The sequence below is a fragment of the Vulpes vulpes genome, chromosome 13 (assembly GCF_048418805.1).
Source record: "Vulpes vulpes isolate BD-2025 chromosome 13, VulVul3, whole genome shotgun sequence".
NCBI classification, from domain to species: Eukaryota; Metazoa; Chordata; class Mammalia; order Carnivora; family Canidae; genus Vulpes; species Vulpes vulpes.
Window position 1 is genome coordinate 138,618,515 of NC_132792.1, and position 24,948 is coordinate 138,643,462.

General features: G+C 48.4%; 1 protein-coding gene across 10 annotated transcripts in view; it reads right to left on the reverse strand.

Moving 5' to 3' along the window:
• Positions 1-1,889: 1,889 nt before the first annotated feature.
• Positions 1,890-24,948, reverse strand: part of SEC16B (SEC16 homolog B, endoplasmic reticulum export factor) — a 56,564-nt gene continuing 33,505 nt past the window's right edge. For all 10 annotated transcript variants that reach the window (XM_072733099.1, XM_072733102.1, XM_026001242.2 and 7 more), the window contains 14 exons: positions 21,150-21,267; positions 19,835-19,946; positions 17,916-18,021; positions 14,444-14,584; positions 12,628-12,741; positions 11,542-11,614; positions 9,550-9,834; positions 8,664-8,731; positions 5,752-5,904; positions 5,481-5,576; positions 5,027-5,135; positions 4,812-4,891; positions 3,623-3,721; positions 1,890-2,979 (listed from right to left, as the gene is read on the reverse strand). In XM_072733099.1, the coding sequence (XP_072589200.1) occupies positions 2,911-2,979; positions 3,623-3,721; positions 4,812-4,891; positions 5,027-5,135; positions 5,481-5,576; positions 5,752-5,904; positions 8,664-8,731; positions 9,550-9,834; positions 11,542-11,614; positions 12,628-12,741; positions 14,444-14,584; positions 17,916-18,021; positions 19,835-19,946; positions 21,150-21,267 (1,623 nt within the window). In that variant the 3' untranslated portion in view covers positions 1,890-2,910. The remainder of the gene's footprint in view (positions 2,980-3,622; positions 3,722-4,811; positions 4,892-5,026; positions 5,136-5,480; positions 5,577-5,751; positions 5,905-8,663; positions 8,732-9,549; positions 9,835-11,541; positions 11,615-12,627; positions 12,742-14,443; positions 14,585-17,915; positions 18,022-19,834; positions 19,947-21,149; positions 21,268-24,948) is intronic.

Consider the following 24,948-nt stretch of genomic DNA (forward strand, 5'->3'; position numbering starts at 1 on the left):
CTGCTCCCCCCAAGCTTTCACCTTCTAAAGAAAACCAAATGCTACCTGCTCACAGCTGCACTCACTTTTGTTCACAACTGGCTTTTGCCAGCTGAAGCTGTAAAACGATCAGGACCTTTAGCAAACTCACCACCATCACCACGACTAAAAAAAGCTGATAAACAACCAAGAACTCTGAGTGACCGGTTCATCAGACCTTCCTGCACCCAGCTGAGGGCTGTCTCCTGCCCAAGGAGCAACAGGACTTGTTTTAGCCAACCATATACAGATTAATGGATGTGCCTGACTTTGCAGAGCACGAGCTGTCAATCGAGAATTAGCATAAATATCATGACCTCCTCCCTTTCTAGTGCATAAAGCCCCCTGAGTTGCCCTCAGAAACATTGTTCACTGCTGCATATCCCTTTGCCTAGGAAGTAACTCAGCTCAGCGCTGGCTCTGGTGATGCTTCAGTCATTGATTTTGCAGGAATTATTCCAATGGGAGGAGGAAGTGAGTACCCAGGCATCTGATTCTTTGCCTTCCTCTTTGGTCCTCACTCTCCTCTAAAGAGGTTCTTTTTATGGGGTTGACCTTCTGTCATTGTTCCCAGGGGCACTAAGCCACATGACTTAGCATTGGTGGCAGATAAGATGCAGGAAGAGAAAGTAGCTTGGTAATAAGGACACCTATTGAAAAGTAGGGATTTTTTTTTTTTAGATTTATTTATTTAGTAGAGAGTGCCTGTGAGCAGAGAGGGGAACAAAGGGAGGAGAGAGACTCTCAAGCAAACTTCCCACAGAGCACAGAACCTGATGCACGGCTCAACCCTGAGATCATGACCTGAGCCCAAACCAAGAGTCTGACGCTCAACTGACTGAGCCACCCAGGTGCCCCAAGAAGTAGTTTTAAATTACTGTTCCATTACCTATACTGTGAATGAAAGACCCAGAGTTTAATTTGGTAGGCAACAAGGCAGTCTATACTGTACCTATTAGGTTGTTTACTAATAATTTTTTAAGAACATTTGTATATATAGAGGCACCTGGGTGGCTCAGTCAGTGAAGCAGCTGCCTTGGGCTCAGGTCATGATCTCAGGGTCCTGGGATCAAGTCCTGAATTGGGCTCCCTGTCCAGTGGGGAGTCTGCTTCCCCCTCTCCAGCAGCTGCTCCCCCTGCTTGTGCTCCCTTATGTACTCTCTCTCTCAGATAAATAAAAAAGAAAGAAAGAAAGAAAGAAAGAAAGAAAGAAAGAAAAACCCTCATCTAGTGGTAGCATGTAGCAGGTGCTTTTCTAAGACTTTGACTAATTCTTGGATGTCCCTACGTGGTAGGGACTATCCTACTATCGTAATTAGCATCCTCATTTTATAGTTGAGGGAACTAAACCACAGGACAGTTACATAACCTTGCTCAAGGTTACGAGATGAACTGTGAATCCACTGAGATCCAAGTTGAAACCACTTGGTTCCTCTGAAACTCACACGCTGCCACCATCATGCCACCACTGGATGTCAGCACACCAAATGGCAGGAGCAGCTGTCTTTTAGGGGAAGTAAGGAAACGGCATTTACCGAGGGCCTTCTTGGTCCAAAAAACACTTATGCATACATTTCCTAATTTAATCTGAGAGACGAATAAACTTTTCAGAGAACAGAAAATGCAGTATTTAGTTAATGGAGTGACTGATTTGCATCAGAGGCGCTTTTGTCCATATTTTCTAAATTGAAAAAATAACATTAGAGTAGACTTGGAAGTTAAGAGGATCAGTCCCCAGATTCTCCATTAACAAAGGGCTCTTTCCAGCTGCACGCACCTTATCACACAATGAAACCGTTATTAGAAGCACTTCAGGGAAGAGTGTGTTCAGTGTGCTCTCTCCCTCTGCAAAAATCAGCCAGAGACAAGCATTTGCTATAAAATCATCTGTTTTAATCGCTATCCACATCAGAACTGTAGTACATTAGAGTACAAAACCTGTATGTACAATTACAGATAGAAAAAAAATGTTCTTTGTGAGGAGCAATTTGCAGCAAATCTGACAAACAGCAAGAGTCATCCCTATTTTGGGTTTGAAAAGAGAACTGGAAATTTCCAAGATGTCCCCCTCCTCCCTCTGGCTGCACTGACCCTCCAAACATCCATTTGCAAAAGCCTGAGGTAGGAAGGGTGGTATTAACACTATCAGGCACTCCTCCTCCTCTCTTAAGGAAGGGGTGAATTTTTAGGAAACATTTCCCATCATTTATTATACTGATGTTCCATCCATCTGCATCATTAGGTTCGGTAGTTACCATGACAATATGATGCCTACAGCAATCTAACTTGATAGCCAGATGCCAGAATGTGAAAAAATAGGACCAGCTAAGAAAGTGAGAGAAATATAATTAATCTGAAGCACATAAAAATGTGCACAAAACTAGGACCAAGAGGGAAACTGCTGAAATGTCACTGAGGAGGGAGTTCTGACGGGAAGCAATAATCAAGTTTCAGTATATAAACTTTGCTAACTAGAGCCGTGAATTGGTCTAGAACTAAGATTGAGGAATGTGTCAACGTTAGTCATGGAAATTGCTCTGGGCACCTCCCCCGAATAATTGCCTGCCACAGAGCCCAGTGGGTTATCATTGATTCCAGCTGAGGGGTTCTTAGGCTTGACTTTCCTGAGGATCTGAGGCTGTCACCCTGAATACTCCCACCATGGCATTCTGCTCCCCTCCAGTCTGCTGTTCTACCCAGCTTTTCCATCCAGCCCGTGTAGTACCAGCCATCATTCTGAAGCTAATGTTAAGAGACTGGACTGAGCTGTGTCCTGGAAGACCCTGTCCTAGTAGAGGCAATAGGCCAGCATGACCCTTTTGGGGGGCCCAATATGGCAGAGGGGCTGCAGATCAAGGAAGGAGACCAGCCTGGGATGGGTGACCATTCTCATCATGTCTGGGTTGGATAGCGGCGCTGAGCTAGGCGATTCGGTCGGTTCAGGCTGGTAGCCATGGAGAGCTGGAACAGAACAAATGTTGCATGAGATTTTAGCCCCAAGAAGGACTCCATCTAGGGCTGGCTGGTTGGACTGAGTTAGGGCATCCTGAGTCTAGAACACTCAAGCTGCATTTGGCTTCCTGTAGTGATATTCTAATTATTTACTTTCACCCAACACCTTCACCTCTTAAATATGGCAAAAGAAATTCTATTTTATGAAGAGGAGAGGCCAAATGAGTACATGAGAGCAGTCAGTCTGCCCCAAGTCACTGAAGAGCAGGAAGTGTAGCTTTTCTCAAAGTTTGCAATGATCCCCTCACCCCCAGGATGGAGTGATGGTATCTCCACACCATTGGTACCAATACTTATGTGTCTCTCAAAGACTCAAGACCTGTGAAAGGGCAAGAGTGGTATTAATAAGTGACATTGAGCATTTTCTGTGTGTGTGAGGCCCTTCACACACATGCTCCCATTTAATCCTCACACCTACACTTTGAAGTAGCTACTGCCTACCCCACTTTCCAGATGTAGAAACTGAGTCTTACAGACGGTAAGTGATTGCTCAAGAGCCCACATACAGTAAGTGGCAAACTAGGATTGAAACCTTGGATCGCCTTCATCCAAAATTTGTACTCCTAACCTCTCTCCTTCAGGGATCCCTTACCTGGGGTACCTGAGATGGGTTGTAGAGAGGAACGCTTCCTTTCAAAGGGGTTGGGGGAAGCAGAACACCAGGGTTGAAATAAAGCTCAGAGGAAACAGCCTGTGATGGAAAATAATAGAAAAACCCTATCAATCACCGCTTCTGATTCCAGAACATCAAGGGCTTCCCTGAGCGTTAACTTTGGTCAAGGGATGCAGATGAAAAGGGTTTCTTGATAGACCTTGGGGAATTTAAGCAAACAAACATGATTCAAGTGGACACCGCCAACCCCTGGGTCTGGGGTGGCGATGCAGAGGCAATGCAGAGGCAATGCCTAAAGCTCAGAAGAAGAAAAAGCCACAGTTATATTGGTAGCATCATAAAAAGTAGTATCATATTCTCTGAAAGGCCTAAAATACTACAAGAGTGCTCTAACCCAACCATAAGAAAATAAAAATGTTTTCCTGGCAGTCGGCATGAAATCCATACCATGTGGACAATTCATCAAGAACTTTTTACAGTCCTTGCCAAAGACACTGGTGAACTCTGGGACAGGGAAAGAGGCAATTCTCTAGACTTCACCTGGAGAAGTCATTATGGGCTACATTATGTCTCCTTGAAACTTCCTATGTTGAAATTGTAACCCCAGTACTCCCGAATGTATTTGGAGGTAGCGTCTTTAAGGAGGTGATTAAGGGGGCACCCAGCTGGCTCAATCAGTAGAGCATGTGACTCTTAATCTCAGGGTTGTAAGTTCAAGCCCCACATTGGGTGTAAAGATTACTTTAAAACCTTGAAAAAAAATTTTTTAAATAAAGAGGTTATTAAGGTAAAATGAGGTCACTAGGGCCCTAAGTCATTATGACAGGTGTCCTCATAAGAAGAGGAAATTTGGACACAGGTGCACACAGAGGGAAAACCATGTGAAAACCATGGCCATCTATAAGCCGAGGAAAGGGGCCTCAGGAGAAACTAACCCTGCCAACCCCTGCCTCAGACTTCCAGCCTCCAGAGCTGTGAGGAAATAACTTTGTTTAAGCTGTAGTCTGTGACATTTCGTCATGATGGCCCTGGCGGACTACTACAGAAGCTTTCTCCAGTTCCCCATGAGTCCCTCATAGGATGGCACCTCCAGCCCACATTGAATATTCAGTCCTGGCACACACAGGCATCTGGTTGGGCCCCAGGCTCCAGCCTGTGGGCTGCTCACCTCAGGCCCAGACAGGCCTCCACTCCCAGTGCCCTCGGCTGCTCCCGCACTGGATGCTGATCCTCCGACTTCACCCTCGCCTAGAAAGCAATGAGTCAGACAGAGCCGTTTTCACTGCTCAGGGCGGAGGAGGCTCCACTTCTAGAAGGCACCCCCAATACCTGAGGAGCAGAGGGAGCCCACAGACAGCCCAAAGGACATGAGGTTGGTGTTACCTGTGGCCCCAGACAAGGTGCTGGTGCCTGGCAGAGACTGGGGCGCTGGGAGAGAGGTCAGTGAGAGGCCGGGGCCAGCCTCAGGGGGAGAAGATGCTCTGGAGGTCTCCTGCATAGTGGAGAAAGACAGGCCGTGTTAGGGGTACTGACTGTTACCAAATGCCGGCTGCCCCTATTCCCACAGTGCCCACAACTGCTGCCTCAACCTCTGACCTTGCTGCTGGGTACTCACCCCGAAACTCCACTTGCCACCCCAAAACTCTAGTGCCACTCTTCTACTCAATAATCAACTACTGGCCTCCTAAAATTAATATTCTCCATCCTGATTTTTAAGACCCAGCTGGCCTTTGCCGATTGCCAGATGCCAGCTCGGGGCCTCAGAGGTTCTGAGGAAACTTCCTCCAAAGGGCCCACAAGTGAGGAAGAGTCCTTGCCCTCACACCCTCACACTTACCTCAGAGTTGGGACTGTCGGATGAGTCTTCTCCAGAGCTAGATGCGTTGTTGGTGGGCTTCGAGCGAAACCAGCTGAACCAGCCAAACCCTGAGCTCTGGAAGGGAAAGAAGGAGATTTAGGGCCTCCAGGTGTGCTTCTCCCACTGACTAGGAGACAGGCCCACTCCAGTATGACGGTGGAGGCCCAGCCAAAGCCCAGATTCCCAACCCTACCCACCCCACCACCACCATTTGGAAAGGGAACAGCGGCAACAGAACGAGACCCTCCACCTTTGTGTTCTCTTTCACATCTCCTAGCTTTCCTTTCTGTGTCGGGTTTTGGGAAGATTTTTTATCTGCCTCATCGGAAGACTCCTCCTCCTCCTCCTTGACTGAAGAAGTGGAACTCTCAGAAGTATTTCGTGATCTGGGAATCAGTGGCTCCTGGAGTTAAAGAAAATAAGAACTAACGTTTTTATGGCACTTGACAGGTTATGAAGGCAAGTCACATGTTCTCTGTCACCAGCCCCACTCAGTTAATCTGTGGGATGGCCTTACAGGATCACATTTTACTGATGAGGAAAGAGGGCTTAGCTCTGCAAAATAATGTGCTGAAGGCCTCAAGACAAGGCCAGAACCCAATCCCAGTCCTTGTGTCATCCCTAATCTGATGGGCTTTTAGGCCAGTGTTACCTCCCCGCGTTAGCATTCCAGAACTGTGCTGAGGCCTGGAGCAGAGGATGTGGAAGGCTCCTGGTGGAGAAGAGGTGAGATAGGAAACACCCCATAGGGATCCACACACCCAACCACCGACCCTAACTCATCCTAGAGCTCATTCCCAGAGAAATTGTTCACGATCAACTGCAAAATGCACCAGTGGGAAGCAAAATATGCCCATGGGCCTTTAGATTTGTGTGTGTGGTAAAATATATATAGCATAAAATTCACCAATTTAACCATCTTTAAGTGTATAATTCAGTGGCATTAGTACATTCACAATGTTGTATAACCACCACTAATCTCCATTTCCAGAACATTTAATTGACCTCAACAGAAACTCTGTGCCCACTAAACACTAACTCTTCATTTTTCCTCCTCAGAAACCCCTAGTAATCTCTACTCTTTCTGTCCATGAACTTGCCTCTTTTAGGTACCTCCTATATGCAGAATCACACGATATTTGTGTGATGTAAATGTTAGTATATTTACATTTTATATTTTTTTTTAAAAAGCATAATCGGTACAACCTTTGGAAAATACTTTCCCAAAAAATTGAAAAAGCTTCAATTTTTGAGTCTAGCACTTAATGTGTAGTAAATTCTATTCTAAGCACTTTATGTAGAGTGATTCATTTAATCCTTACAACAGTCCTGTGTGGTGGGTTATTATCATCCTATTTTACATATGAGAAAACTAAGACACAGACGGATTAAACAACCTGTCTGAGGCCACACAGCCAGTACATGGCAGAGCGAGGATCCAAACCTAAGCAGTCGGACTCTCCTTCTAGGAATTTTTCCTGGTTGCATAATTCAAGAAATAGACAAGGCTTGCGCGTCCATCACTAGAATGCCCACCACTGGGTTTTATACACGAGGGGAAGGGAAGGGAATTCACAGAGAGAGGAGGAAAGAGAGAAAAGGAAGAGAGACACACTTGAAATGTTTAACCATGTGGGAATGATGAACGAAACCTGGAGCTCCTCACTGAGGCCTAGGAAGCCCTGTGTGATCCGGCCTCTCTCTACAGCTCTGGCCTTGCTTCTCAGCCCACTCTCCCCACTTTCTACACACAATGGGTCCCTTGCTCTTTCCTCCCTGCACCAAGTCGGTCCCATTCAGGGCCTGTGCTGTTGCTATTCCCTCCACCTCACATGCCCATTCCCCTGGCTCTTGTCTGCCCTCATTCTGACCTCTGATCAAGGCCTCCCCAGGGGTACCTTCCCTGGCCACCCCATCTAAAGTAAAACCTTGCATGCACACAGTTGTTTATTTGCCATCAACTTCACTAAACAGAAGGGCATGAGAGCAAGCTTGGTCTGGTTTTTGGGTGTCCCCAGGGATCATGCTGGGGACATTCGTTGTAGGAACTTGGGATTTGTGAATGAATGAATGAATGGATGGATGGATGATGGTGCTTTCACACAATGGACTTTATCTATCAATATTAAAAATCATTTGTGGGGCACCTGGGTGACTCTGCCTTCAGTTAAGCATCTGCCTTTGGCTCAGGTTGTAATTCCAGGTTCCTGGGATTGAGCCTCACGTTGGGCTCCCTGCTCAGTAGGGAGCCTGTTTCTTCTCCCTCTGCCTCTGCCCTCTGCCCTCTGCCCTCTGCTCGTGTGCTCGCTTGCTCTCACTCTCTCAAATAAATAAAATAAAAAGAATTAATTTGAAAAATAAATAAAAAAATAACTAAAAATCATTTATGAATGATATGGAAAACCTCATTTAATAGTGTTAAAAAAATGAAATAAAATTTTATATACACATTTAGAAACATGAGTGATATGTGATTATTTATGATGCTTTTTCTTTTTTAAGTTTTTTATAACAATAATGTACTACTTTTTCAGTCAGAAAAAACAAGGAAAGCATGGAAGTTTTTGAGGTCCTGCAGCACCTACTACTTGAGACATGTATACAAAGTGGCCACTATTTATGTGATCAAAGGTATACAATGCACCCTTCAAGCCAGGCAAAGCTCAAATACCCATTGTTGGCAGAAGGGTGCATCCATTGGGAAGCTGCTAGCCTGATCAGTGAGACAGAGCCACATCCTCCACGGCCTTCTAGCCTAACTGAGGAGAAAAGACACAGCTGCCATTGATCCTTCTTGAGAAAACAGTGAGGTAAAAATTACAATAAAGACATAAACATCCAGAGTCTCCCATGACAGGGCGGGGCGTGGTGGGGCCTGGTGCAAGGTGAGGAGTGGATATGAGAGGTCTCTAAGGCCAAAAGGAAACTCAGCCTTGCCGCCCCTCGCCCCATGGACACTGGCTGGTAGGATTGAATATGAACAAGAACATGGCCCCCCTTCCCACCACCAAGATGTGGCATAGAAAGAAACAAGAAGAAACAAGGTGCAGTGTGGAAGGGACAGCTAGAGCCAGGTGGAGGAAGGCTAAGAAGTCTGGGCCACTGGAGAAAGCCTGAAGCATCAGAGTAGGCACTGGCATCCGCTGTGCTTTGTCCTCTCACCTGCGGTTTGGAAACGACCCTTTGACCATCAGGATGCTGGAAACTTCCTTGAGATACCGTGTTCTCTACTATGACACAAAACACAAACAAATACAGTGATTGGAGCTTGTGCTTTTTCCTTCTAACCTGAGGAAGGAAGGGGACGCAGTCAGCTTTTCTAATCGCAAAGTAGCTGGAGGTCCAAGCCCATGATCCCGAGTGGGTCACGTAAACGCCAAGTCCACATGCACAACCCTCTCGATCCCAGCCGCCCCAAGGCATGCTGGTCACCTGACCTCTACTTAGAACCAAGTCCATTCCTTCAGAATCCTGGAAACCAGGGCCACACGGATCTAGATCACAGGGATCCTCCTGACCTTCCCCTCCATTTGAGCCTCCTGTCCTGGACAGGACATTATCTTAGAAGGTCTAAGATCTAATCCTCCTGTTTGGTTGCCAGCACTCCCCTGGTATCACTCAGCCCTGCTCATCAGGGCCCTGACATCAAGCCCCTCTGTCTCCCATCACCTCATTTGGGGGCAGGACGGAAGAGTGGGTCTCTGCTAGCAACCCCTGACAGTGAGCTCTCAGGTGCAGTATGACAGCTTCATGTCCCTGTCATTCTCCTTCCTCTCTTCTAAGGACTCTGCATTGAGAGGAGGGACAGTAACTATTGTTGGCCTTGTTATGCTTTCCCAGTGGACAGACCACAAAGGAAGGAAACAATGTCCCTCCGGGGCATGCAAAGTACCAGCCCCAGGCCTGCTGAGTAGTAGGCCCTCCGTGGGGCCGCACCCACCATTCAGGGCTTATCGGCTCTGACCCCACCTCTCTCTTCTCCTTCCTCCCCTCAAAGCGCACCCCCCCCCCCCGCCCCCAGGTTTCCAGCCTTCCTGACAGCTCTTACCAGGGGGTGGGTGCATCTGCTGGGTTTCCTCCCAGGTTCCTACTCCAGGAGTTACTACCTCTGCCAGGCTACCACTGGTCCCGGCAACCGAGTAAAGAGGCACTGGGACACCCATCTGCCCCACACTTCCTCCTGCTGGGTGGGAGCCGGGCTGGTAGAGAAAGGGCTGCTGTGGGCTGGGCTGGGCTGGGCCCATCTGCTCCAGTGTTGGCCACAAGGCTGAGCCGTCCCCAAGGGCTTCTGAGTCGCTTGGATGTCCCGAAAGATCATGGTAGAAAGTGCTTTCTGAGGACATAGAGCAAAAGGAGGAACTGAGACCTGCAATGTGGCATCAGAATGGACCCATCACACCAGGACCATTCCTGCCCATGCCCCCTTTGGAAAGAAGTCACAGAGATAGCCCGCTTGATGTGGCTGCCATGAGTGTGATGTAACATCTCTCACTGCTTATGACTTAGAGTTTACAAAATGATTTCCCTCACTACCGTGTATGATCTCCAAGCCTTAAACAAGCATATTGGGAGAAGAGATAGTATCGCCTCATTTAACACCACACTCTTTGGATAAGCTTTCTCCTTTAAAGGATTTCCTGGGATGCCTGGGTGGCTCAGTGGTTGAGCATCTGCTTTTGGCTCAGGTCATGATCCCAGGGTTCTGGTCATCAGGCTCCTTGCAGGCAGCCTGCTTCTCCCTCCTCCTGTGTCTCTGCCTCTCTCTCTCTCTCTTTCATGAATAAAAAAATATTTTTAAAAAAGGATTTCCTAACGGATTTGGGTGTCTGAAACATAGCTTCCAGTTAAAACCTGAATCAGACCACAGACATGATGGGCTTGCTTTTAAAGAGTTGGAGCATTGGCCCTGGAAGCGAGCGTGGCTGCATTCCTCCATGTGGCCTATGAGATGGACCGTGGTCTAGACACGGGCTGTGATCGGCCCAAGGTCACGGGGCTGGGGTGCTGCTGACCCACATGCTCAACTGGGTGATAAGAGACATAGCTGCTTCCTAGGAGAAACATCATTCAAAAACTCCCAGCCTGGTTCCCTTCCAGTCCTGACCTTCACAGGTTCCATGACAGAGCAGCAAAGTCGAGAAACAGAAACCAAGGCCTGCCTTCTTTGCCCTCCCCTTGCTCACCCGTGAAGGAAGTGCTAAAGGGTGGGAAAGGGCTAGAAGTAAAGAGATGAAACCCTGTCCTGACCCCACCATAGGAAGGGGGTAGCTGGGCACAGAACCATCTGGGGGTAATACTTTCTCCCCAACCCAATGCCCAGAAGGAGCCTGAAGGGAAAGGAGGGATGTGTTGAAAACATCGTGAAATGGGGGAATCCCTGTGTGGCTCAGCGGTTTAGCGCCTGCCTTCAGTCCAGGGTGTGATCCTGGTGACCTGGGATCAAGTCCCGCATCAGGCTGCCTGCATAGAGCCTGCTTCTCCCTCTGCCTGTGTCTCTGCCTTTCTCTCTCTCTCTTTCTCTGCGTCTCTCATGAATAAATAAATAAAATCTTAAAAAAAAAAAAAAAAAAAGAAAACATCGTGAAATGTATGGTGCCTGTGTGTAGAAACTGAATGCTCAAAACTCAAAAATGATAGCTCAAAATCAATCTTCCTATGTCCTCAACACCTACATGAAGTATGAACAATCCACATCCACCATCTGTGGCCTCAAGAAATACATTCAGCTGGGAAGAAGCTACTAGGGCTGGCGAAACCGTGAGATCACAACACGCTACAATGAGTGTGAAAGCCTGAACGTGAGGCAGAAACTCCCATAATGAGGGAACTTCAAAGGGTCAGGATGCCTGATGCGGGCCAGAGCTGTAGGGAAAGAAGGTGCCTGGACCAACCGATCAGATTTATATGGGCAAGGCCGTGCTCCAGGGAGGGCAAGGCCGTGCTCCAGGGAGGGCAAGGCGAGTGTTTTCTCATTTCTGTGTCTCGTATGATCAGGTCCTGAGGGTCAGCCCTTCACACGTCAGGTCATTGGCACAGGTACCTGCTGTTTCTCTGGCTCCCGAAGTGTCTGAGTGAGCAAAATGAGGATCCGCAGCATCTCCTGTTACCTTGTGCTATTCGAAATAAAGTAAAATCTCTTTAAGCCACACAAAGAAAAGCAAGAACAGGGAACAATGGTTTAAAAATTAAGCCCAAGGAGCACCTTGGTGGCTCAGTTGGTTAAGTGTTTGCCTTTGGCTCGGGTCATGATCCCAGAATCCTGGGATCGAAACCTGCATTGAGCTCCCTGCTCAGTGGGGAGTCTGCTTCTCCCTCTCCCCCTGCCTATGTGTGCTCTCCCTCTCTCTCATAAATAAGTAAAAACCTTTAAAAAAAAAAAAAAAAAAAACTAAGCCCAAAGGAAACTTCAGAGGGAGTGGTGAGGTAGGGGAGCCTCACCTGATTGCCGAGAGCTCTTGGGTGAGGCACAAGAGCAGGAGCCAGGCCTCAGCCCTGCTCAGAGCTGGCAGGGACCAGGAAACCAACGCCATCCATCGTCTCCCCAAGAAAGGGAAAGTGGAAGGGATCAAATTGTGGGGCCCAGGGTCCCATGTGCACGGGGCATGGTGGGAGTCAGGCCACCCTGTCCTGTCTTTAGAGACGGTGGCAGAAAGAGAATGGAGGTAGCCCTGTTCCAATTATGTTACAATTACTGCCAGCAGCTTTTGCACTTGTCAGAACAAAAACGAAAGGCCTGGAAATCTTTTAAGCAATTGCCCTACATTACATGAAAGTGACACAGGTCCACTGTGATCCATTGTTCCTAACAGAGAGATGAAAGCTTTAATGGTCATAAAATGCATCTTCCAGGACCACAGAGAAGGGTGGCAAGGGAGATCGGCAAGAGGGCCCCAGGGCGTCACAGGCAGACACAGGAAACCATTTCCACCAGAGTCAGGGGAGCAGTGGCTGGGAGGCTGAGTGCCATCCCTTCCCAGGTCAACCTGTGCCTCGTGGGTGCAGGGGGACTTCACGGCTCACCACAGGGTTGGGGATTTGCCAAGGTCAGTGCCTGGCTACCGGGTCCTAGGGGAAGCAAAGAGAGAAACAAAGGTCTCAGCCCCTGGCCCGGATCCAGCCCACTCACCGTTAGCTCCTTGCACCGCCTGCGCAGCTTCACCAGCCAGTCTGGCTCCAGGTCCCTGTCTCCACGGCGTCTCTCTACAACCAAGGGGTCTGACAGCTTCAGTTTCTCTGCTAGCTGTGCCAGGTTTCCAGCCGGGTCAGGGGCGAAGGTAAGAGAGGAGACAAGGAGAAAGAGACATGGGGAAAGAGGCAATAAGGGAATAAGAGAAGGACAGTGTTAACTCCTTTGCAAATTAGATTACAAAGGATAATTAATTGACGGGTGGCCAATTCAGCAGCTACCTTCCCAAAATTGCAACATAAATAAGCAATTAATCCATCTTGGTGTTAGATGGTCAATAAGATATATAAGAAGAAACTGTCGTTACCCAGCTTTACGTCCCTGCAACTGTCTGCTCTAACAATGCTTCCCAAACCTTGGTGCTCCCAGGAACCGCCTGGGCTATTGTTAAAATGCTAATTCTGATCCCAGAATTCTGAGTAGGGCCAAAGAGTCTGCATTTCTTTTTTTTTTTTTTTTTCATTTTTATTTTGTTTTTTTTTTTTTAATTGGAGTTCAATTTGCCAACATATAGCATAACATCCAGTGCTCATCCCATCAAGTGCCCCCCAGTCACCCAGTCACCCAGTCACCCCCAACCCCCACCCACCTCCCTTTCCACCACCCCTTGTTCGTTTCCCAGAGTTAGGAGTCTCTCACCTTCTGTCTCCCTCTCTGATTTTTCTCACTCATTTTCTCTCCTTTCCCCTTTTTTCCCTTTCACTGTTTTTTATATTCCCCAAATGAATGAGACCACATAATGTTTGTCCTTCTCCAACTGACTTACTTCACTCAGCATAATACCCTCCAGTTCCATCCACGTTGAAGCAAATGGTGGGTATTTGTCGTTTCTAATTGCTGAGTAATATTCCATTGTATACATAAACCACATCTTCTTTATCCATTCATCTTTCGATGGACACCGAGGCTCCTTCCACAGTTTGGCTATTGTGGACATTGCTGCTAAGCAGTGTGTCCCAGCATTTCACTGCATCTGTATCTTTGGGGTAAGTCTGCAATTCAAACCAGCTTCCAAGGGATGGTCGAGGGACTACTTTGTCTTGCAAAATTCTACTCCATCATTGAGTCCCAAAATTCCCAGGCCCCCTATTCTGGGTCCCTGAGCTCGCTGCAACCGCCGGCCTGCGGGCGGACACTCCAGGGCCAGGGGGCCCGGCACTACACATTGGTTGGCTACAGAATCCAACACTCATCTAAAGCAAAGCAAGAATTGACAGTAGGCTGCTGTTTTACTCTCCAGCTAATGGATTTTTCTTTAGTTAATTGGAACAACTATTTGCCTGATTGTTTTCTTCCCCAGGAACTAAAAGTTGATTTGTTTTTGTTTTCTTTTTAAAACGTATCCCACATGTGATAAAATATTCCATGCATTTAAAAGCATTTTAATAAGGATCATTTCCTGTTTTAATCACTAAACTATATTTTCTAAGTCCAGAGTTTATAATTAGAACGGTTCTCCGTAACGTGCAGTTTTACTGTCCCAGAAAAGCAGTTGCAAGAACAAGTTTCTGGCAGAGCACACGCCTGGTTTCCAGGCTCCCGATCCCACCACCCTCCGCCCATTGCCTGCTTCTTTGTGCGGTGTCAGGACTCTGCTTATCACACCTGGGCATGCATATGTGGTCAAAGATAGCCATGGGCTCCAATTTTCTAGCATGTTCAAAAGAGATGGGATGCAGAGTCTAAGCTGCTTTACAATAGCTTTCTCTGAACACCGAAGATAAAACACCTGCAGAGAACCCTTTGAGAAACTCACCTTGATGAGTTCCACTAATAGCACAGGGTGATCGCTCTCTTCCTGGCTAAGGAGGGCCGTGCCAATGGCTTCGCAGTAATGCAAGGCCTGGGACACGAGGCCATAATCTGCCAGACGGGAAGCATAAAGGAGCTTATACACCTGTGAAGAGGAACAGGGCCAGTGACTCGTCCACCCAGGCCGGGACAGAAGGAGAGAAATGTAGATAAGACTTCCTGGAAGTCAGCTGACTGCCAGCTTTCGCTAACTCTGCCATCCAAATATCAAGGAGGGCCTCGTGCCATCCTATCTGGGGCATTCTATCTGGCTATGGGCACAATTTCAAATCCAGCCTGCAGGTCCTGCATTGTTGAGAAAGGGATGAGAGTCACATCAGCGCAGTCTCCGTAGGAGACCCAGTCGCCATGGAAATGCGCAGACAACTTACTTCTTCCCAGGAAGCCCACCCATCTGGAGACCCTGGTGGGTGCAGACCCTAGGACCAGGCACCAGAGGGGGGGACATATTCAAGAAGAAAGGACTCAGGCGTAGGGCTGGCAAGGATTCGCAGAAGCATACGTGGCAGAGCAAGACGGAGCATGAGGCTCTGGGAACCAGACAGGTCCAAGGTCAAATCCCAGCTCCACGCTGGTGTGCCAAATTGGGCTGGTCACCCCACCTGCCCGTGCCTCAGTTTCCTCACTATAATATGGGGCTAATAATACAATTTACCCCTGGGTTGTTGTAAAGATTCAATTAGATAAACCACATAAAGGTCTTAGAACAAATGGTACGCAAGAGATGTGAGCCAATGCCACGGAATTCCTCTGAGCTGCTGTTCGTTTGCACAATGGGGGTAATGGTGCCCACCTCACAGGATGAGAAACAATCCTCTAAAAACACAAGAGCACAATGCCTGCACCTAAAGCACACTTACTAAAACTCACTAATCTCCTCACCCTCAGCCCAGAGGTGACGGAAAGGTGGGATGACCAAAGAGATGAGAGAGAGATGAGAAGACTATTCTGGAAGGAGCTGCTCTGGCACGGCTTTGCTGGGGAAGGACAGTCTTCGGTAAGACACTGGAAGAAGATACTAATGGGGTCACTTCCCTTATCATAACTAATTCAGTCATTTTCAAGGTTTGGTTTTGTGCCTTGTGTTGTGGGGTGTGAGTGTGTGTGACTGTATGTGTTGTGAGGTGTGAGGGTATATGTGGGGTGTGGAGTGTAAATGTGTGTGTATGTATGTTGTGAGATGTGAGTGTGTATATGGGATGTGAGTGTGTGTGTGTTGTGAGGTGTGAATGTGTGTGTATGTTATGGGGTGAGTGTGTGTGTTATGGGGTGTGAGTGTGTGACTATGTGTTGTGGTGTGTGTGTGTGACTATAAGTGTTGTGAGGTGTGAGTGTGTATGTGGGGTGTGGGGTGTGAGTGTGTGTGTGTTGGGGGGTGTGTGTGTGACTGTGTTGTGGGGTGTGTGTGTGACTGTAAGTGTTGTGCGGTGTGAGTATGTGGGGTGTGGGGTGTGAGTGTGTGTGTGTTGTGGGGTGTGATTATGTATGTGAGTGTATGTGTTGTGGGTGTGTGTGTGTGTTGTGGGGTGTGAGTGTGTGTGTATGTTATGGGGTGAGTGTGTGTGTTGTGGGGTGTGAGTGTGTGTGACTATGTGTTGTGGGGTGTGAGTGTGTGTGCCTATGTCTTGTGGTGTGAGTGTGTGTGCTGTGTGGTGTGAGTGTGTGTGTATGTTATGGGGTGAGTGTGTGTGTTGTGGGGTGTGAGTGTGTGACTATGTGTTGTGGTGTGAGTGTGTATGCTGTGTGGTGTGAGTGTGTGTGTATGTTATGGGGTGGGTGTGTGTATGTTATGGGATGAGTGTGTGTGTTGTGGGGTGTGAGTGTGTGTGACTATGTGTTGTGGTGTGAGTGTGTATGCTGTGTGGTATGAGTGTGTGTATGTTATGGGGTGAGTGTGTGTGTTGCGGGGTGTGAGTGTGTGAGACTATGTGTTGTGGTGTGAGTGTGTGTGCTATGTGGTGTGAGTGTGTGTGTATGTTATGGGGTGAGTGTGTGTGTATGTTATGGGGTGAGTGTGTGTGTTGTGGGGTGTGATTATGTATGTGAGTATATGTGTTGTGGATGTGTGTGTGTGTTGTGGGGTGTGAGTGTGTGTGACTATGTGTTGTGGGGTGTGAGTGTGTGTGACTCTGTGTTGTGGTGTGAGTGTGTGTGCTGTGTGGTGTGAGTGTGTGTGTATGTTACGGGGTGAGTGTGTGTGTATGTTATGGGGTGAGTGTGTGTGTTGTGGGGAGTGAGTGTGTGTGCCTATGTGTTGTGGTGTGAGTGTGTGTGCTGTGTGGTGTGAGTGTGTGTGCCTATGTGTTGTGGTGTGAGGGTGTGTGCCTGTGTGTTGTGGTGTGAGTGTGTGTGTATGTTATGGGGTGAGTGTGTGTGCTGTGTGGTGTGAGTGTGTGTGCCTAGGTGTTGTGGTGCGAGTGTGTGTGCATGTTACGGGGTGACTGTGTGTGCTGTGTGGTGTGAGTGTGTGTGCCTATGTGTTGTGGTGTGAGTGTGTGTGTATGTTATGGGGTGAGTGTGTGTGTATGTTATGGGGTGAGTGTGTGTGTATGTTATGGGGTGAGTGTGTGTGCTGTGGGGTGTGAGTGTGTGTGTATGTTATGGGGTGAGTGTGTGTGTTGTGGGGAGTGAGTGTGTGTGCCTATGTGTTGTGGTGTGAGTGTGTGTGCTGTGTGGTGTGAGTGTGTGTGCCTATGTGTTGTGGTGTGAGGGTGTGTGCCTGTGTGTTGTGGTGTGAGTGTGTGTGTATGTTATGGGGTGAGTGTGTGTGCTGTGTGGTGTGAGTGTGTGTGCCTAGGTGTTGTGGTGCGAGTGTGTGTGCATGTTACGGGGTGACTGTGTGTGCTGTGTGGTGTGAGTGTGTGTGCCTATGTGTTGTGGTGTGAGTGTGTGTGTATGTTATGGGGTGAGTGTGTGTGTATGTTATGGGGTGAGTGTGTGTGCATGTTATGGGGTGAGTGTGTGTGCTGTGGGGTGTGAGTGTGTGTGCATGTTATGGGGTGTGTGCCTGTGTTGTGGTGTGAGTGTGTGTGCTGGGCACAAGCCGAGCCGCAGAGCAGAGACGCGAGCCCCGCGCGCCCCCTGCCGGCGAGAGCCCTGCGGGGCGGGAAGCAGGGCGCGGCCGGGGCGTCTGGGGGAGCGCGCGCGGGGCCGAGGGGACGCAGCGAGCAGGCCGCCCGCCCGGCCCGGGGCAAGGGGAGCAGAGCGCGGCCCCAGGGCGCGCGCTTTCCGGGCCGGCGAGGGCCCGGGCCTCCAGCAGGGCGGCCGCTTCAAGGCAGCCCTCCAGGGCCCTGGCACGCCCCGCACCCTGCGCCCGAGCTGCGGGGGCCCCGAGCGCAGGGGACCCGGCCCCGCCCTCCGTGCCGAGGAGCACAGCTGGAAACGCGGCGGCCGGCGGGCTCCCCTGGGTCCGTTACCTGGAAAGAAGGGATGAAGGATTGGGGGCGGCCCAGCATCTGACAGTACTCGAAGATTTCCGTCCTCTGGATAGCCTCGGTGGTTGCAAATTTCAAAAACTCTTGACTACAACCAGGGAATAATAATAAAAGAAATTGAGGAGGGGGGCGGGGACATCCTGGCGGCGACACCAGCTGCCCCATCCACGGTGGGGCTTCTGCCCTGGGCTGGTCCCGGCGGCCGCCTGGAGAGACACTCGGCCTCCTCCGGAGTGAGTGCTTTGCCTCCTCTCGCTCCACCTCCCTGAGGCTGGGGATGGGACGGGGAACGGTGTCCTGCACCACCCGGGCTGGGAGCAGGGATGGCAGGAAGGCGGGTTCCTCCACCTTCTTTGCTGGAGGGTCCCCTAAGGCAAGCTGCTCCCCCTCCCACCTCGGAGGGGCACTGGGTGCTCCTCTTAAAGATGCTGAGAGCTAACCTAGTGCCCTGAAGGCCTAGACCGCGCACCTGCACGAGGCCACACCTGGCCTGAACAAAAGAGAAGAGGGAGTGATGCGGCACCCCAAGAGCCCCGATAAAGGAAGGCGTGGCCGGGAATGGGGCCAAAAATCAAATGGCAGTCCCTATGCTGGCTGTCCATTCAGCCAAGGAGGAAGCGGGCTGAGCAACTGTGATCCAAGGGGCTGCCAGACCCCTCCACATGCCCCAACAAAAAGCTCCGTCTCTGAAATCAGGGTCACCCCTGGCTACCTCCAGAAATGCCCTTGGTCGATACAAGTATAAGAGGGAGACGGATTAACCCATACACATTTACTGCCGCATTTGGCACAGATGGGATGTGACAAGCCAACTATATGCCATCAAAGGCCTCGATCGGAGAGAGCTGGCGGTAAGACTGTACGTTCCCTAGAGGTAGGCAGCTTGGCACAACAGTTAACAGGCTTCGGTGGGTGGGCGATGGGGTAACTGGGTGAAGGGTACTGGCTGTTATATGCAACTGATGAATCACTGAAATCTGCCTCTGAGACTAATGATGCACTATATGTTGGCTAGTGGAATTTAAACTAAAAATAAACGAACGAATGAATGAATGAATAAATGTAAGGGCTTCTCAGCCTGACGGTCTGGGTTCCAAGTCCAGGGTGACCTCACACTAGCTGTGCTATCTTAGGTAAATTATTTAACCTCTCTGTGTCTTGGTTTCCCTCCTATACAAAGAGAAGATTTAAAACATACCTTATTGATAGGGTAACTTTGTATTGATTAAAGGAAATCGTGCAAATAAAATGACTGGCACCATGTAAGAGAGCCTAGGAAATCTTAACTATGACCAGGGTGTGGAGAAGAGAGACCCAAAACATGGAGGACTGCTAGGAAGCAAGCTGGTCTTTTTGTCCATATTATTTACTGCCTATGGGATTATTAAGATCCTTCTGCGTGAAAAGCCCAATGTGATGGCCAGCAAAGAATAAGTAACAGGTGGGACTTGGAGTAGCTTGTGCACCAAGCCAGTGTAGGGGTGTAAGGAGTAAACATAAACTTCCTCCAATTTCCAGTTCTGCCCAGGGCCGACTCTGAGACAGGCCCAGGGCTGGGTAACACAGAGGCAAGCCGCCCTGACTGCTCAGACAAGTCAGAAGAGGTGACCTCTGGTCATGGAGCCAGGGTGCCACCCAGTGGTCAGAGGGGCACAATACACCCCAAAGGCACAGGAGCACAGTTCTGGGGAGCAGGACTGGGGCCTGAGGCCCCCTGCTGGTGTGATGCAGCACCCACTGGGCACCTCCCTGCCCAGACCCCTGCATTGAAAAGACCCAGAAGAGGGGAGAAGCTGTAGCTGAAATTCACACAGGAAAATGGAAAACGTGAAACCCAGCAAGGGCTAAACCAATCCCCTGGAAAACATCCTTCCCACTCCCATCCCCAGAAGACCACGTACCTGTGACTGCTGCCAAGCAAGGCCAGATGGTCAGTCTTCACGGTGTAGTGACCGAAGGGCACGTGAGCCACGAGGTAGCAGAAGTGAGCTGCCTCCACCAGTCCCTTCCCAGCTGCAGGAGGAGGAGAGCCAGCCCCAGTCATGGAGCATGCCGTGTGGGGGCCCACTCTCTGGGCAGGATGAGAGAGAGATGGCACGGCAGGCTGGTGGGGGAGGGTGCCCAGGGGAGAGTCCTCATGGGAGTCAAGGAGTGGAGGGCTCAGGAGTCAGAGGCAGTAAACCACAACCCCCCTCCCACCCACATTCTTGGCTTCAGACATTCCATTTCAGTTCTCTTTGGCCAGAATAGGTCACTAATTCCTGTTCCCCTCGTGTATTTGTGATGAGGAATTTACTAAACATGTTAGTCCCTTCCTGGGAGTGAAAAGGAACAGGTGCATACACCTGAGCAAAGAAGTGGGCCGTGGGGAGTAGCAGTTTTTAAATTCAGCTTCTTGGGGGCACTAATGCTTCTCCTGCAGAAATCAAACATAGGAAACTTTTCCCAGAGCTCACAAAAATCATGATAATTACCCACGGGTTCCCATTTCCAGAATGTTCTCCCATACATTTCCCATGACCTCAAAATTGAATTAAGTACTGGGTATGTTACCCAGCACAGTGCCTGGCACCTAAGAAGGACTAAACAAAACCTGCCCCCCTTTCTAACGGTGCCAAGCAGCCTGCCAGCCGACTTGGCCCACAACCCCACGTACTGCTACTTCAGGTTTAACAGAGCGATATGTCACAAAGTTTATAAAGACTGTCATGATTTCTGGATGTTCTTCCCCTGGACCAAATTTGAGAACCACTGATCTGGAACATCCGATAACCCCAAAGTGTTTATAAGGCCACGTTCACTGAGAGAGAACACAAACCACACAATTCCCCAGGGTAGTTCGGGCAAAAATAGAGTTTCCTGTCTGTGCTGGGTCGCCGTGCAACCAACCATAATAGGCGGCGAGGTTCCCCATGTGTTAACTCCATCTTCAGGGCGATCTGACCAGGGATAGAAAGCCAGCTGCTGAGAGTTGCTTCCTATGGCAGCACAACCTGAATCTCGAATCTCAGGGGCCTGGCCTGCATTGGCCTGCAGCAAAAATGTTGGGAAATGGAGAAGCAAGAAAGATGCTCCTTTCCCCGGAGTTCCCCAAACACGGAGGGCACAGACCCAGGCAGGCCCTGCATAGCGCCTTAAAGCTTTGGGATAGATGTTTAAAGCTGGCCTGGAGATGCCCGAGAGGAGACGAGGGCGGCTGGGCGGGCTTCTGCTTACCCAGGGTGTCCCCCATGGTGATAATCGCTCGCTGGTGCAGCTCCAGGTCCCCACCCTGATTGGACAGAATCACAGCCAGGTGAGGCCTCCAGTCTCCCCACTGCTTGTCCCCACAGCACTGAAAGACAACAGGCAAAATGGGAGACAAATGATCATGATAGCACTGGCCAGGATGTAGGTGAAGAAAAGTGGTTGGTCTCCCAGATTGGAGTTCTGGGGATGTGCCCGTGCACTGCCCGCAGTGCTGCCCTTCGTTGATTTCAAGATCTCCTTTTAAAGGGTCAGACTCCTGGCAGGATGGGTAGGGACACAGACACGTGCTCATGGGGACATCCACAGGAATATCAGGAAACAGGTAAATAAAATGACACTGTTGATCACTTCCTGATTTTCACATTTCTTCCTGGTTGCCCCACCCCATCCCAACAGCGAGGGACAAAACCCAGAAAAACACAATCAAACCCTGATGTTTCAGTGGGAGAAGGGAGACAAGACATCCTTGACTCCTAGGAAGCATCCACATTAGCCCGTTAGGAGTCAGGGGAGCCCTAAGCCCCTTAATAACTTTCCAAATGGCTTGTGTTTTCTGGTTTTACAAAGGCCTTACACACCCGTCACCTTAGTTAACTTTCACAACAACCCTAGAAGTCGAGTTCCAATTGCCACCTGAAGAATGAGACAGGCCAGGTGGCCCAGCCCAGCACCCAGACCCCATTCATCTTGTTCCCAGCTGAGGGCTATGCTTCCTCCCTCTGGTGACAATGCAGCGGCAGCAGAGCTCCACAAGGGGGCAGTAGGGTGCATACAGAGCCAAAAACGCCACACAAAGGGTGGGGCTTGGGCCTCCCTTCTCTTGAATATAGGGGGATTTCAGGACAGAAAATATCAATAAAAAAACAATATAACATCACAGAAACAAACAGGCCCTGGATTCAACTGGAGTCCTGCCTCTCTTTAATTTTAAGATTTATTATTTATTTGAGAGAAAGAAAGAGAGCAGGTATGTGCAGGGGTGAGGTATTGTGGGTGGGGGGCAGAGGGAGAAGGAGAATCTCAAGCAGACTCCCTGCTGAACGCAGAGCCCCAAGTGAGGCTGGATCTCATGACCCCAAGAGCATGACCTGAGCCGAAATCAAGAATGGGCAACTCAACTGACTGAGCCACCCAGGCACCCCTTGGAGTCCTGCTTCTCACTAGCTGTGTGACCTTGAGCAAGTTTCTCAAACCTTTTTTCCTCATGTCTTAAGTAGAGATCATCATTTCAACCTAACAGGGTTAGTATTGACAATAAAATAAGATAGCTAGGTAAAAAAGCACATAGCATAGTGCTTCGCACTTAGTTTGCTCTTTATAAATGACACATAGGTGCAAATACACACACACACACACACACACACACAGATGAAAACCCAGCCAAAGGAAAGAGGTGATTTGCAGACCAGTCAGTCCATCTTCTAGTTTGTTACATAGAATGGGTAGAGCAAGAGATTGACAGTAATCACAAAGATTTGGAAGTCAGAACAATTCGTAACTATTTGGTCTTTGTAATTATCCCAAGGAACAAAAGATGCTTTAACCAACTCCACTTAGTGGTTACTCTTTGTTTATCTGGGTGATGCAACATGAATGAGGGGGATGATGATAGTCAATCGCAAGAAGAACAGTTCTCACTCACTGCACTCTGACCATGAACCATACCTGGTGCTAAATGTTTCTCCTGTGAACAATCACATGCATTGGGTACTATTATCATCCCCATGTAATTAGGCCCTTTCTTGCTGGAGCGAAAAGAATGAGCAAAAGAAAAATCCTTGCTGAAAAGAACAAACACTTAGAAGTCATTCTTCTGTCTCTTCCCCCAGGTGATCTGAAAAAACCCACTGTAAAACAGATCTATGGAGAGAAAAAGTGTTCGAGAGACAGCAAATACCTAACTAACTTCAGTGGGTCAAGCATGGTGGTTGATATGTGTTCAGATATTCTCCCTCCTGTAATTTTCACAATAACTCTATTGGTGAGGCATCAAAATGCCCACAAAGAGGAAAACCTGGCATTCTGAGATAGGAAAACCTGACATTCTGAGATTAAGAAGGCCAAGCCCACAGAGCAGCAAGGAGCACACTCTGGTTTAACCCATGATAGAAGCCCACATCTGTGTTTTCTGGTTGCCATGCTTTTCCCACTCATTCCAAGTAAGTAAAGACTGGCCTTTTACTGGATGCCACGATGTGAGGAAACTCAAACACTAAGATCAAATACTTAGTGTTTGCACTAAGATGTGCATTGGCATATCACCTCTGACTTCTCAGTTTTCTCACCTAAAAGCAGGGAGCATTTAGCTAACTCTACCATCACAGGGAGACCCAATGGACCGTAAATTGATTACATCATTTCCTGCTTCATGACATGATGCAATTTCATAGCTGTGCACAGCCATTCAGCTGAATTGTGAGCACTCTGTGTTCCCATATAGCCAGTGGGCTTGACGATGGGGCATGAAACTCATCATTTCTCTTTTCTTTTCTAAGAATTGTCCCCAAGCAAGAAGAACAAAAAAAGCAAAAATGTGGAGTCCATTTTCATTAAAACTAGGTGTTAGCAAAAACTCAACCTCGAAATATAAGAAAAAGCTGCCAAAAGTAGTAGAGATTGAAAAGAGGTGAGTTTAGAAGGAAGCAGAGAGAGAACTCCAGAAGGAAAAGATCCCACAGTCATCTCCGCTGGCCTGGGAAGAATCAAAGCCTACACAGATACCCACTGAACACTCTTTATCATGCAGAAAATGCCAGGTAGCCTGCAGCATGGCCCTGGCCCCTCCCCATCACAAACCTACCACAAACAGCTGGCCCAGGGAAGACTTGACTCCTGTCAAGTAGTATGCACAAAATCTGTACAAATTCATTATACAGATAAAAGAAGGGCGGTAACATGAAAAAATAAATGGAAAGTAGAAAGAATACTCACTGGAAAACTCTTACCACAAAACAAATAAAGAAGTATCACCAAACATTTCATCATGAATTTAAGTAAAATAACGAAACAGTTTCTTATGAAGCAAGGACCTAAAGCTGAGTTATAAGAGCCCAAGAGAGAGACTGTGGACAACAGGAAGAGGTAAATGTGACCTTCAGAACTCAGGGAAGAAGTGGAAGAAAAGTCAAAGAAATCAAGACGAAAATGGCAAGAGCACAAAAATGAAGAGACATTGATGAAAAAACAGTAAGGGATACACAGGATGGAAATAAGAAAAGAAGGACAAGAAGAAAGAGAGGGAGGGAAGGAGGAAGGAAAGAAAACAAAAAAGTGTTTTTAATTAAAGAGAAAAGGACATATAATCTGCATTTGTATGTGTACATATTCATAGATATATGAAAGTGTGCATACATGGAATTCCTGAAAGAAAACCAGAACATGGAACAAAACAAATATTGAAGATAGATATAATTCAAGAAAACTTTCCTGAACTGCACAATATGAATGTAGATATTAAAAGAGCATGCTTTGCGCCAAGAAAAATGACTGACCCAGACAGTCAACACTAAGAGAAATCCCAGTAAAGTTATTGTCTTCAAGGATAAAGAAGGATTCTTTGGGGCAAAAAGATCAAGTCTGTTTTCATAGGAAAACCATCAAACTGGTCTGGGACTTCTGAGCTCTATCCAACTCTAGACAGCATGTAAAATCGAATATATCCAGCTTTGCCAGCTCAGTGCAGAGTGGTGGGAAAGAAGGGCAACCTAGCTCCGGGAAGCCTGGGAACACTGGGCTCTCTCGCTATGCATGCATGCAAAGCAGGCAG